Source organism: Brachyistius frenatus, unplaced genomic scaffold (assembly GCF_029030835.1).
Source record: "Brachyistius frenatus isolate BFR_SWC_R1_liver_20210118 unplaced genomic scaffold, ASM2903083v1 Contig_16, whole genome shotgun sequence".
NCBI lineage: Eukaryota > Metazoa > Chordata > Actinopteri > Embiotocidae > Brachyistius > Brachyistius frenatus.
In genome coordinates this window covers 4,903,077-4,916,776 of record NW_027210615.1, presented here as the reverse complement: position 1 = coordinate 4,916,776, position 13,700 = coordinate 4,903,077, and the positions used below count along the sequence as shown (strand labels likewise).

General features: G+C 41.5%; 1 protein-coding gene across 2 annotated transcripts in view; it reads right to left on the bottom strand.

Annotated features, from left to right (window-relative positions):
* plxna1a (plexin A1a) overlaps positions 1-13,700 on the bottom strand; it is a 262,803-nt gene that overhangs the window by 96,567 nt on the left and 152,536 nt on the right. For both annotated transcript variants that reach the window (XM_069694062.1, XM_069694063.1), the window contains exon 9: positions 13,390-13,504. In XM_069694062.1, coding sequence (XP_069550163.1) covers positions 13,390-13,504 — 115 coding nt within the window. The remainder of the gene's footprint in view (positions 1-13,389; positions 13,505-13,700) is intronic.

Genomic DNA, 13,700 nt, shown 5'->3' with positions numbered 1-13,700 from the left:
CTGTGGAGTGTTTAACAGTAGCCTTGGGGCCAAACACAGATACTGTGATCAAACATGGGAAGGTAAGCCTTAAGAAAAAAAATTGGTTTGAGTTGCTCCTCCACACTACATGTGTGAAATCTCTTCTAGGTTTCTGTGAGCTGCTTCTTTTTGTAGGCCTAGATACAGTACTTTACTCTGCTCCAGTTTTGGAAAATGTTTAATTTCTTATTCACATCATGGCTATTTGGAATTATAAAAATGGAACAAACAAACGTCCCACGTTTTTAAGTATGCTTTCTGTTTACATTAGAACAACAGCTGAATTGATGTGAAGAAATGCCATTAAGGTTTAGTGGTCTTATCTCACACCCAAACCAAAGCAGCGCCAAGTCCAACACAAGTGTCTGTGCTGGTTTCAGACAGACGCAGTTTTCACTTTCCTGTCCGGTGCCAACGTTGTTAAAATAGCAAACGTACTTGCGGCAATCTGAGCGCTCGTGGGGGTGTTGGTCTGAAAATGAGGTGTGTTCAGACACATTGCTGTCTCAAGGCAGGGGAAAGTGATTGTGCAATTAACAATCAACAACCTGGTCTTAAGTATTTTACTGTTATCTTAAGGGAGCATTATTAAGAGTAATATAATATAATTAGTAATATAATGTTAGAAAAATTACTCAGAGGCTGGATTCAAAATCAAACATATCGGACATTTATTCTTGCAAGAAGGAGCAAATACATGTACACTCAAAGAAGGATGTCCAGCATTGCTCGACGTCTGTCCTCCGTAGTTCAGCTTATATACAGTGTGACAAACAGTTGCCAGTCACCCCCATTCCCTCTGTATATCTGATTTTGTAGATAGTACTGAGTGAGGTACTGCAATGATTATCCTGTAGATGTGTCAGGTCCAGGTTCCAAGATTTGTGCGTGCTGTCTAATTAATGTGGCTTACTGCAATACTTAAACAGAAGCGAGCCCTCATTGACTAAAGTATTTACCTGTGCTTTTCCTGACAAGACAAAACGTCTGCTATATTACGTGATATAGCTATGAATGTAAAGACTGCAAAAGTCACCGAACTGTCTTGTTAAAACTCTAGAGAAGAGGTGGCTGCTAAACTATTAACTTTTGGCACTAAAAAACAGTTTATATCACAGACCAAACTTAATACTGATATGAGGACAGTTACAACTGCATTTGATTGGTGATGTTTAAGTTTATTAGTGAAGCTAAATAAGAAAATTAACTTCTTAATAACTGTAAACTTTGAACTGAAAAAAGTGATTCAAAGCTGCGATTCATAGTTTCCGGTTGAAATGACCTGATGTTATGTTTGAATAAAATGACTGAAAGAGTTTTCCTTGCTTGATAGAGGAGCACTGTTTGGGTATATATGAGATTCAAGACGTCAGTGTTTCAGTCGTTTCTCTCGGAAAGTTCTTAGTACTATCAACAGCGATAGAACATCGTGTTTATTTTCCCACGACTCAGTCGGATGGGTTACTTCTATCATCTCACCCCCACGTTTCTCCTTCGGTCTCTCTCAACCTCAGTTTCTCTACACTTCTTACCATCTGATCTACCCTTAGCCCCCTCCCCCCTTTCTACCTGCTCTGTGGTTTATTTAACCACGACGATGCCTGCAGTCATGAACTCCAGCTGTCTTGGACGCTCTGCTGCGTGTTCATATTGACGTTTCACCTCCTCCACATCCTCCCTTTTCTCACTCGCTTCTCCTTTTTCCCTTTCTGAAAACTCTCTTGTCCTGATTCCATCTGCTCCACTCTTCACTGACTGCTGGGACGGGATGTTGTAGTGATAAAATACTTGGAACATTGAGCAGCTTGTCCAAACAGAGGTCAGTGAGACGGAAAGGAAAAAAAAGAATAACATGTTTATAAAGTTGAATTATGCTGATGCTTTGTTTGTAAAAGACAAAGAAGCAAGTTATTTGATGTGATGAGTCAAAGACTAAAATAAAAATGGCATTTATTTGATTTATATTTAGATCTGACACACCTGGAGTCATCATACATATTGTTTACTCTTTTTCCCTCCCTTCTAATTGCTTTTTCTTTTTTTTTTATCAGGACGGATACATTACATCTATGGTGATGTCAGAGATGAAGCGAGAGCCCCGATTGGCTGCTGGCCGCCACCAATGAGGCACAGACAACCTCCGAGTATGATGGATGAGGGAGCCTGTGTGTGTTTGTCTATGTGTGTGTGTGAGTGTTCGGAGGGGTTTGGTGGTGGTGGCGGGTGGGGAGGGGGTCCACCAATGTAGAGGGTCCCAACGGATCGGTGTTACAGTCCAATGAACCGTTTCAGAAAGGAGGGGGCGAGACCCCATCGATCGACACGCACACACACACACACACACACACACACACACACACACACACACACACACACACACACACACACACACACACACACACACACACACACACTGAGAGAGAAAAGGACCTGGTATGATGACCACATGTCCCAGGAGACAGAGAGGAAGAGTCATCTGTTGAACAATGTCTCAGTTTTGGACACTAATACAGTTATACCCTTAGAGAATAAATGTAACAGAAAATAACACACTCGCGCAGCAGATGTGCGATGGATCGTGCTCCTAATCCCAATAGATCTCTCCATTCAGTCAACACACAGACAGTTCATGAGGCTGTATCTACACAAATCTCTTCAAACACGTTCTCCTATTCAAAGAACTCTTCCTCGCCACACGGTCCTTTTTTTCTGCATTAACAAGTTTTTATTTATTTCTCGGTGTCTGACTTTTATAACCCCACATCTTTATCAGTGCATATATTTAAACATCCTGCTATTTCTGCTGTATTGAGAGATCACGGTATACAATGAGACGCCCTCCCTAGAGGCAGCCTAGATGCACTAAACGCTGTAGATCTCTTCATGTAAAAACCTGAGAAAAGAGGTCAAACGAAGGCCAGACATTAACTGATATCTATCAGCCGCACTACGATACTCTTGTGGGTTTCGTTGCTCCAGCATAATACTGTTTGATATGTGGCTTGTGTACTGCCCATATGTAATCTAGTTCAGTGTTTGTTGGCGTGTGAGCAACACTGTTCCTCCTTCATCAGCATTGTACAACTACTTGGTCTTTTCCAGCCGTTTTGACAAAAGCTAATTGGATAAAATTATCCCTTGTCCATTAATGGCTAATGGAGTTATTTAGAGTGCTCCCACTTTAGCTTTGCTGCTAAATGTTAATGCCATGCTGTTTTTGCACTGCACTTCAATTACATCATTTGTTGCTCAAACACTGACTGACACACTCTTACTTTTGTTATTGTTCTGTTCTTTCAAACAATTCACCAACAAATATTCCCCCTCAGTGTGCACATGTGGATTCTTCTCAGAAATTACATATCAGGGACGAAGGTTTTTAGTTAATGAGGCTCCATGAATTTGATGAAAGATACTGAGTGATAGTGAAAGATACTCGTTATCCTGCAGGAAGCACCAGAAGGTTGCAAAGTACAACTCATTTTATGAGGCAGCCTTATTCCTCTGACACCAGTGACAAAAACATATCCGTCGTCATGTAAAATAAAGGAGGCCGATCCATGTGGGGGATTTCAAATATGGTTCTGGTACACTTTATCTTCTTTTAGCTTTGCTTTTGGTCTCTACCAATACCTGTGGGAAATATTTGGCTCTTTAGCTTCTAAATGCTCTGATATCACCAGCTAACTGTGACACTCTTTTGGTTGGTACTAAAAAGACACAGTACTTTGAGTCTTTAGAGTTTTTTGGTGAAAATAGAAACAATGCAGGCCGGACAGCAGCAGTCATTAAAACTCACTATCTGCAAGTGCAGGTAAAATTTTCTACGGAGCGACACCTTTTACATTGTTGACACATTGTTATTATATATAGATATATCCGGTTACTTTAAAGGTCCCATATTGTATAAAATCATATTTGTATTGATTATGCAGCAGGTCTAGGTTCTATATAAATACTGCGAGTGGCAAAATGCTCAGTTCCTATAAAGCAACTGTGTTGTTTGGACTTCCATGACTTAGTGATGTTACAAACTAATGCGCATGTCATATGTCTACACTTAGTATTGCCCACTGTTCAATCTTTCTAAGGCAGAAAACACAGAGCGTTCAATTGGCCGTAGAACTAGCAAGCTACAAGATCAAAGACAACTTGTGGTTGACCTGCGCGTGCATCGGGAAATGAAAAACTATACACCAGGCATTCAAAATGATGTTGAAAATACCAAAAACAACCACATTTATGTTCTAAAAATATTTTAAACATTCGTCCAACTTGTAGGCAACAATTAAGCTGCAGAAAAGACACTGAGTCTACTGGGAAAAGGCATCTACTCGACTGACTGTACGAAGCTCTTCATCACATGTCTCCATTAGAATAGCAGTGCCCTACACGCTATCTCTGATGACCAAGTATGATTGTGTGTCTATCTGGATGCTATCAGGTCCGTGTGGTCAAAGAGGAGGATGTAGACGATAAGCATCAGCGAGTGGATCAATAGGAGCCTCTAAAAATACACAATCTGTTTGTGAGTGTGTGTGCGGGTGTGTTTTTGAGGGTGACACAGTGGGTACATGACAGGTAACAAGATGCTATTCAGGATGGGCTCAATAAGTATGGCCCCACGTTCCCTTTTTTTTCAGCCTGCAGGATCAAAATTTGATGAACGTTGTTTCATCTTGTCAGTGGAAAATGACAAAGTGCTTCTTGTCATGTGGGAACCCACCAAAAAGAGATTTACAATCCATTTTAGACCATGACCCAGAGGATAAGAAGAGATTTCTGTGACCCACCTAATAATCAGCCAACCTTTCAAGGTTAATATAAAAACTACTGATACATGTACCAACTTTCCTGTCATGAGTAGGAGTTTGTTTCCTCTAGTAGTCCTGGGACAAGAGAATGAGTTTCTGGCTCTCAAAGGTCCTAGGTTGGAAAAGTTCAAGCAACACACAACACAGCAAACTTCACAACAAAAGCTACTTCAGTATCTACTATGCAAATTCACTGGGGCCAGAAAACTTTTGAAAGCAATAGCTCCTCTTTGCGAGACCCGTTTCATCTTTTATTCTAGATTCGTGACTCATCCCTCTGCGCTTCATTTCAACAAGAAAACTTTTCATCTATTTTGCTCAAATGATCCGAGTTCCCCAGTCGTAATCTCAGGCGGAAGCAGGGCAGGCACCCCATCGCACCAGACTAGGAGCTCTTCTGTTCAATAAAAGACACTTTGAACTGCGTTGGAAGCCTTTTGGAGTGTCCACCCACTCCTCGCAGCCCTTCACAATGGGGGATATGGAGCGAGACGGGTGAAGCAGTGGAAATGAAGACAAAGACGTCATGCTGAACCAAAATGCTGATCCTTAAATAAATGTATGAACACAAGTGGCACCTTGGCTTCATTACAGCTTAATCAGAGAAGAATGTCCTAATTGTACTTACTTTTGAAAACTCGAGCAAAGTTGATTGTATTGCCCTCATTATCTTTAATCAAAGCAACGTATTACCTTCTCTTCCAATCTCAAGAGGAACCTGCTGTCACAGGCTCAAAGGGAATTGACACTATTACATAGCCTTGTCAACAACAAAGGCGATCTAGCAACAATGAAGATTGTGACATGCAGCGATGGGATGTGTTCTACTAGGATATTGTGGGACTGATGAAAAGATTGCTTGTACCTTCTACCTAATCAACTTGAAGGAAGCGTCATTTAACAAATTGGCCTAAAATCGGTGAATATGTCACAGAGATTATGCCTTGAACTGACTGAGCTGCAGCAGCATCCTTAGGTGTGCTTCTCTTTTCAAGACCAAGAATGTGTTCGGAGGTTTTTCAGTGACTGATATGTTAGCTTCTTTCTAAGACTCCACAACATTGTCAAATAGCCTTTGAGCTATGTTCGGCCCCATGTAATGGATGTGTTCAAAGGTGAAATTGATAGATCTGGCTAAGTGTCAGAACATACCACATTACACCAAAATATCTGTGGTGTCTCAGGCTGGGTATCATTAAAAAGACCTTTCATACCCACACCGGTACGTCGACTTTAATACCAGTTCCTGAACAATACTTTTTTGAATACCAATTTTATAAAGTCCATTTTAAGGAAAATAATATTTCATTACACATTAAGATGCCACTATTTACTGTTGTTTTCATGTAGTTTTGAAGGGCAGAGTGCGACCCATATTGTTTCCGGTAGCTACAATTAACAGATGTCCCCTTAAGGCCTCGTATGCATCACTAGATGCTACAATTTATTAATGTTCCCTGAACATCTCAGCTATCTTTAGATGCTAGCTTGCCGGCTGCACACAGAGGAGCCACCAGTCACCACAGTGACTCAGACAGGTATGTGACTAATATTTGTTTGAGTGAAATAAAGTGTCCTAGTTTACCTAATTTAAGACCAAGTCATTTTGACTATGTATGTGCTGTAGCTCAATGATGTTTATGAGATATTCAAGATATTAGATATATTCAAGTGGACATTGCCTGGTTATCAAAATCTGATACTGAATGACAAGCCATTTTCTGATAGTAGATAGCATTGAAGCAATGCAGTTAGTTTCAGGGTGCCCCCAGGAAAAAAACAACATATCTAGAATTGCAATGAATGCATTTCAGTTTAAGAATATATATATATATATATATGTGTATAAAAAAGGTCTATTTTTGAAGATGGCTAAATCTCCTCTGTTTTCACAGAACAATGGACTGAAGCGAACGGATACCCTTGTTTAATTGCTCTCCTTCTCCTCCTCAGTGCAGTATTCAACAGTTTGATGGCCATTAAATTTACCCACTGAGACAGTGAGCACCATCAAAAACTCTTTCAGAACCAATTTCCCACATGTGATTACTCGTGTGCCTTCAGAGCAACAGCAGAGTGAGGTTCATTAAGCCTTTGGCATGAGGGAGAAGTAAGGTCAGACTAGAAAAACAACACAGCGAAGCAGCGTTTGGACTGAAAAATACATGAGTGTCACAAGTGTTCACAGACTGCTCTCACTAAATATTTGAATGAATTCATCAGCTCCAGTTTATTGCACAAAAATACTAAATTTGCCCTGTAGATGTCACAATGTGAAAAGCCACGAAGAGAAGCTACAAATGAGGCGACGAGCAATGACTGAAACGTAGCTAAGAACTGTCTGTGACTTAATCATCATTCATATTTGACAACTGAATATTTCCTGTTTTGTTCTTCAGACAAACGTATGTTCTGTCATTCTAAGATAAATCTATGAAAAAAATGAATGATTTTCAGCAGTCAGGCTTCCAGGAATGATGAAAGTAGGGCAGATAGCATTCGCTAAATGACATGGAATTATTGAGATGATGCTGAAGAGACACAAGGCACATGTGGTGTCACGACCCTCAAGTATCCTTTCATCACCTGAATGGTTAAACATCCCTCAGATCCTCCTCCCACTCTTACGTATTTCTTCTCCTTTCATCAACTTGCTCTGTCCTTCCTCTTCTTCGTGAATGCTGGTCCTTCAAACACATTCTTAATTCTTCATACTTAACCAGCTCAACTCCTTCTTCTGTCATTTTTATTTCCCTTCTCTACAATTTTTTTTCTTTGCCTTGCTCTTCATTTGTTTGTCTTGTTCCCCCCCCCAATTTGTTCTCCTTCTTTTAAAAATCCAACTCAAAATAACAGGTTCAACCAAGATTTTTTACCGATCGGTGTCGCTTTTCGACAATTGTGCGGTCCAATCTGCCATCTATGCCAGCATAATAAAGCAATTAAGAACAACATTCTGACACAAACTTTGAATTAATCTTGAAGAAAATCTCATCCAGACCTCCGATCTTCAGCTGGAGACAGAAAACAGTCAAGCCATGTTCTCGTTATGTCTCCATTTACATTCTGTTTATTAAAGATCCAAAATGTGTTTCATCTACAGTCTTGAGGTCATTTGGAAGATATTTTTATGGTTTTAAGTACCAAAAACCATCTCAAATCTCAACTCTTAAGCTTCTCCCTGTAGCTCTACAAAGAACAGGCTATTTTGTGTCTGTGTCTTAGAGGCTCACTGAGATCTTCTGATTGGTTGAGGCTTTTCTGAGTGACACACGTCCAGGCCAACCACAGGTTTACTTCGGACTTCGAGCTTGCAAGCTCAATAACAGAATAACCGCTTGGGTTTTCTTCCACGTAAAAGGTTGGAGAGTGGGCCGTGCTGGGACTCGACATATGATATGAGCATGAGTTTGTGACAAACTTACCAAAGTCCTAACAGCACAACTGCTGACTATGTGTATCTGTGTGTATTTCTGCAGAGACTGAGCATTTTGACACTTTCATAGTGTTTACACAGAACCTAGACCTGCTTTATAATCAAAAAAGCAAAATAAATCTGAGTTAATTCAATATGGGATATTTAAACTTTAGCTTTGGGGACAGAGTGTTAAGCATATTTGATTTATATGAATTTAATCAACCAAGAATAGTTGCATGTGGAACTGAAGGGGTCAGAAGAGAAAGCCACTTTTTTTTTAAAGAGACACCTGCATAAGGGAAAGTATTTCTAGTTTTATAAAAGCAAAAACAAAATTCTTTCTTACTTTTTATGTGAAGTGTGGTCGTATATAAATGTGGCCCTCGGTTGAATCTGCAAGCTTGCTTCTTCTCCAACAACTAGGCCACTGCCACACTCCTCCACTAATGTTTTATTGTGGATGCTCCACCTTTCGCTTCTCATCTCATCTGTCTCTCTCCATTAAACACGGCGACGATCAGAGAAGCATCTGGAGATGCATCTTTAAGCTTTAATACACTTTGAATAATTAACACACGTGTACGTGCATACACACACACACGCACGCACACACACACACACACACACACACACACACACACACACACACACACACACACACACACACACACACACACACACACACACACACACACACACACACACAGTTGAGTCTATCAGTGGCAGGCAGCTCCCCTAGCCAGAGAAACCCAGAGGGAGAAGGAAGGCTTGCTCTGTGCCAGTGCCAGCATCAGAGCCTCCGAGCAGGGCGACTCAGAGCTGTGTACCAGCAACCCGCAATAATGGAAAGACAGCTGTAACTCTGACAACCTTAGCTGAGAGACAAAAAAAAGAGAGTGTGTGACTCCAGCTAATTGACTTGTTGAGGGAACGAGGGAGCGGGTGAACAAGAGGAAAGAGCTCGATGGACTGGAGATCAAAGAGGGAAACTAGCTCAGAGATGGCTACTGAGATGGATGGCTTTCTTCATGTAGTGATACTGTGGGAATACGTGCATAGAATAGCTGGCTTATGGCTGTATCTGTGCCCGTGTATGCATGCCTTTGTTTGTGCTTCCTGCAGCAGCATGGTGACTTGACAGAAACATATGACCATCTGACAAACTTGCTCATCATGGTGATGCATCCTCTAATTAGCAGCACGAAGGCTAACGCTGATCTACGTATCCATATTCACCTTCTGTACATCTGGAGCCCAAAACAGCCGGCTAATGATTATCAATGAGGCAAGGCTACAAAGCCACTGGCTCACTCCCCTACGCAGCAGCAATGCATCATGGACCTACTGTATGCCGCTAAGTGTAAGGAGGTCAGGCTTCCAGGATGAGGAGTACAGAGAGGGAAGAAGGAAGGAGGAGGACCAAGGAGATAAGGGATGGAAGGGAAAAGGGAGGAAAAGGGAGAGGACTGAAAAGGGGAAGAAAAGATAAGAAATGAAAGTGATTTGTGATGCAGGAAAAAGAAAGAAAGAAAGAAAGAAAGAAAGAAAGAAAGAAAGAAAGAAAGAAAGAAAGAAAGAAAGATCACAGTGAGAACAGTCAGAGCTGGTGAGTTGCAGTTTCACACACTGAAAAGGTCAGTGGCCTCAATGGTTAACTAAATTGTTTCAGAGCAGCTGATGCAAAACAAGCTCTTGCTCATAATGAGTACTTCTTTTGGCAGATTCAGATGACTTCACTCAGGCAGCATCTTAATGAATACATCAGGCCTAAATAAATATCCACTAGAAGCAGCACATTTCTCAAACATGAATAACAGAAAAAACAGATGGTCTAAAGTCAACATTTCAATAGCCTTTGACGCGGGATTAACAACTTGAAACGGCCTGCGTCTAAAAGTGAGACTTTAGCTTCTGGATGGAAAATACCACGGCATTAAAAAAAAAAAGGCTAAAACTTTGGCGGTGTGTTCCTTCAGGTAGCTATGACATGATTGTGGTCCATGAAGACCGGCGTTAAGATACATGGCTTATCAGACTCCAGAAACCCTGAGGGGTAGGTTTTACAACTCTGGGAAGTTATCTCAGAGTTCTTTTATCCATTTGACTTCCACCATGGTTGGAGAGCTCATATAAAATGATAGTATGACACTCACATGACTGTGTTACCTTCACTGTATATAAAAATGCAGGTAGTCTTAACATAGGAAGTGCCTTAAAGTGCAGTACCACTGATGGGCACTGGAGGCTGGCTTCAAAGAACACTCCCATTCATTGTTTGGAGGTCTGCCTGGTTTGGCTGACATGTTTGGGTGGGCGGGCGTCATGTCTACAGGTTCTCAGTCAGAAGTGACCATATTTGGAAGAACCCTAGCTCCACCCTTGCTTATCCAAATATGGTCACTTCTGGCTCCAAAAAAAACCAAGAAGGTGACGATCAAAATGCCTCAAGGCTTTAGAACAGTAGTTGACAGACTAATCGATTATGTCATGTTAGTTGGCCACTTGTTGTAGACTGATTAGAAGCTGGAACAACAAAGGCTTCATCACTATGTTGAAAATCATTTCTTGGGTTTGACATTTTTCTAGTATATCTTACTAGTTTGTTTCTACATTGATGTATCCAGCAATATCCAGCAGCATGAAGGCAATATCAGGCTAAGGATGAAACTGTTGTTTAATGAAGCCTTTTACACTACCATGCAAAAAAGAAATAAGGCACTTCCTGTCAAAGCTCCCATCAGGGGATGTTATCTGGCAGCTATTTTCTGTCTCTACTGTCAATCATGTTCTGCATTAATTCATTTGTGGGACATGAAATATCCTGAGTGAAAAGCAACCACATGCAAAATGAATGAACGGCTTAATTAACAAGCAGGCGAAATGCCATCAATAAATGAATAACCAGGCGAGCTTGTAGAGACGACAAAGAAATACAAACAAACCTGTTTTTCTATTCCTTTTTCTGTTGCTTTTTATTATTGTCTTATTTTTCCTATTTCCTCGAATCTAAATGATGTGATTTGAACCAACCCCCGGGCCCAGCGTCGGCCCAGTCGGCTCTGCAGGCCCAATGCTGGGATCCATTGGAGCAGAGCAAATTTGTTTGTCTCTGCGTTTGTTTGTACTGGTGTTTGTTTCTCTCATTGTTTGTGTTTATATGCATTTCCGTTGATGGCCTTCTCGAGTGTTTCTGACTCTGGCAATTTTCTGCCTGGTCGCCCCTAATGTGGCTCTCTGTTTATCTGCTGTCACAACGCAGTTGATTTATATATATTTACAAATCCAGGAAGTGACAGCAGCGAGTTATACTTACTTTAAGAGGGTGAACATTATACATTAGCGGCTATCTGCTTACACACACACACACACAGGAAAAGGTGAATTTTTGGATGATTTACCGAGGCCGCAGATTCACAGATGCTATGAATTTGATCAGATATGAAGTGAAGTCAGCCTCAAGAAATATGACAAATGCCTGTGGGAAGATAACCAGTGTAGTGTGAATTCAATCACTTTGGCAACTGACTGCTAATGACACAGGGGGAAACTTTTTCAGGCAGCGGTGACGGGCGATATTGCTTTCAGCTGGCGCTACGAACTGGCAAATTGGGACAAAATCAAGGCTGGAAGAGATAAATGTGTGACGACAAAAACGGCTGCTGCTGGCCCAAGTGAACATTTGCATCGCTTCAAAATGTACCTATTTAATGACAGGGGGAGCGCGTCAGGATACATGAAAGCACATGCATCCATCACAAAAGCCCCGAGCTGTCGCTTCACTGTCTGCCGTGTTAGTAACAACAATCCATGTAAGGATGTGTATGTGTGTCTATCAAAATTCAACAAACCTCTGCTGACATTCAAAGTGACTTGGTAACCATGGCAACGGCTGCACCAAAAAGACAGAGTACATCAGAAGAGGGTGGGGGAGGATAAAATAATACAAGATGAATGAGTGTGGCTCTCAAAACAAGATGTGGCTGGATGTCAGAACGGTGTGTTTACAGGAGGGCGTAACATGTGAGGACAGGGTGGAGACACACACACACACACACACACACACACACACACACACACACACACACACACACACACACACACACACACACACACACACACACACACACACACACACACACACACACACACACACATACATACAAAATCACAAACACACACCCACACACACACACATCTCACTCTCTTGGCATATTTTATACACGTCTTAAGATACAGACAATGTTAAGCACATAAAACAAAACGGAGACACTAACACATACAACGTACATGGATATGCAGCACAAACAGACAAACAGACACACAAAATTCCTGAAACATACCACCAATGTATAAACATGTGTATTCAAGCACACACGTCATGCCCACCCACACAGAGCACACCAAGTTGCATGTTTTCATTTTTTTTTAAAAGAGTGATAAAAGAAGAATAGGAGGAAAAACTTGATTAAATTGTATGCACATACAATTTGAAACTCTTCCTGAAAGTAAAAAGTAAAGTCAGAGTGAAGGTGGTTGAGAGTTAAGTGCAACTTTCTGAGGACACGTGCGTTTTTTTTCTTCTGCTTGTCAGTGTGAATGTCTGCATTTGTGTGAGAGCCAGTGAGCAATAGAGAGTTTGACGGAGACAGAGGGACTGAGAAAGCAAGTCGGCTCGTTGCCATTTACATACTCATTCACCCCGACTTGTTTATAAGTGAATAAATCAAGCGCTGCTAAGGTTACAACAGCTGCTGCTGGGCCACTCCACAGCAGCACTCATTCATACACGCACACTCGAATGGCGTACAGGTCCCAGCTGCACCCTTGGCATCACTGTGCCACCATACATACTCATGTGTAAGCGTACACGGGCATCGATATTCATATGTTGCTTTGCACGTCCGTGTTTGTTAATCACTCTGTGTGTGGGAGCGTTTGTGAAAGTATGTTTAACTACATGTGCTCAGTGTTTGTGTCCGTGTATGCCTTTGTGTGTGTGTGTGTGTGTGTGTGTGTGTGTGTGTGTGTGTGTGTGTGTGTGTGTGTGTGTGTGTGTGTGTGTGTGTGTGTGTGTGTGTGTGTGTGTGTGTGTGTGTGTGTGTGTGTGTGTGCGTGCGTGCGAGCTCCAACCCTCACCTCTGAAGTGTTGACTCGTCCCTCCTGGAAGGAGCAGTCGCTGGCATCCTGTGTGCACATGTGGCGATATTTGCACCAGTGACAGGGGAAGTTTCCGTTAACACAGGACAGACACCTGGAGCGAGAGAGAAGAAAGAGGGTGGGGGAGTCCAATTGTCAATATAACAGTTTCATCTTAAAGAGCATCTCAACTTGTGTCGAATTGCAAACATTTTCTCTTGATAGTCTGAGTCTCCAATTCCTTTCTTTTTTGTTTGGTCAGCCAACAGTGAGTATCACGACTCAAATTCAACTTTTCTCCTTGCAAATCT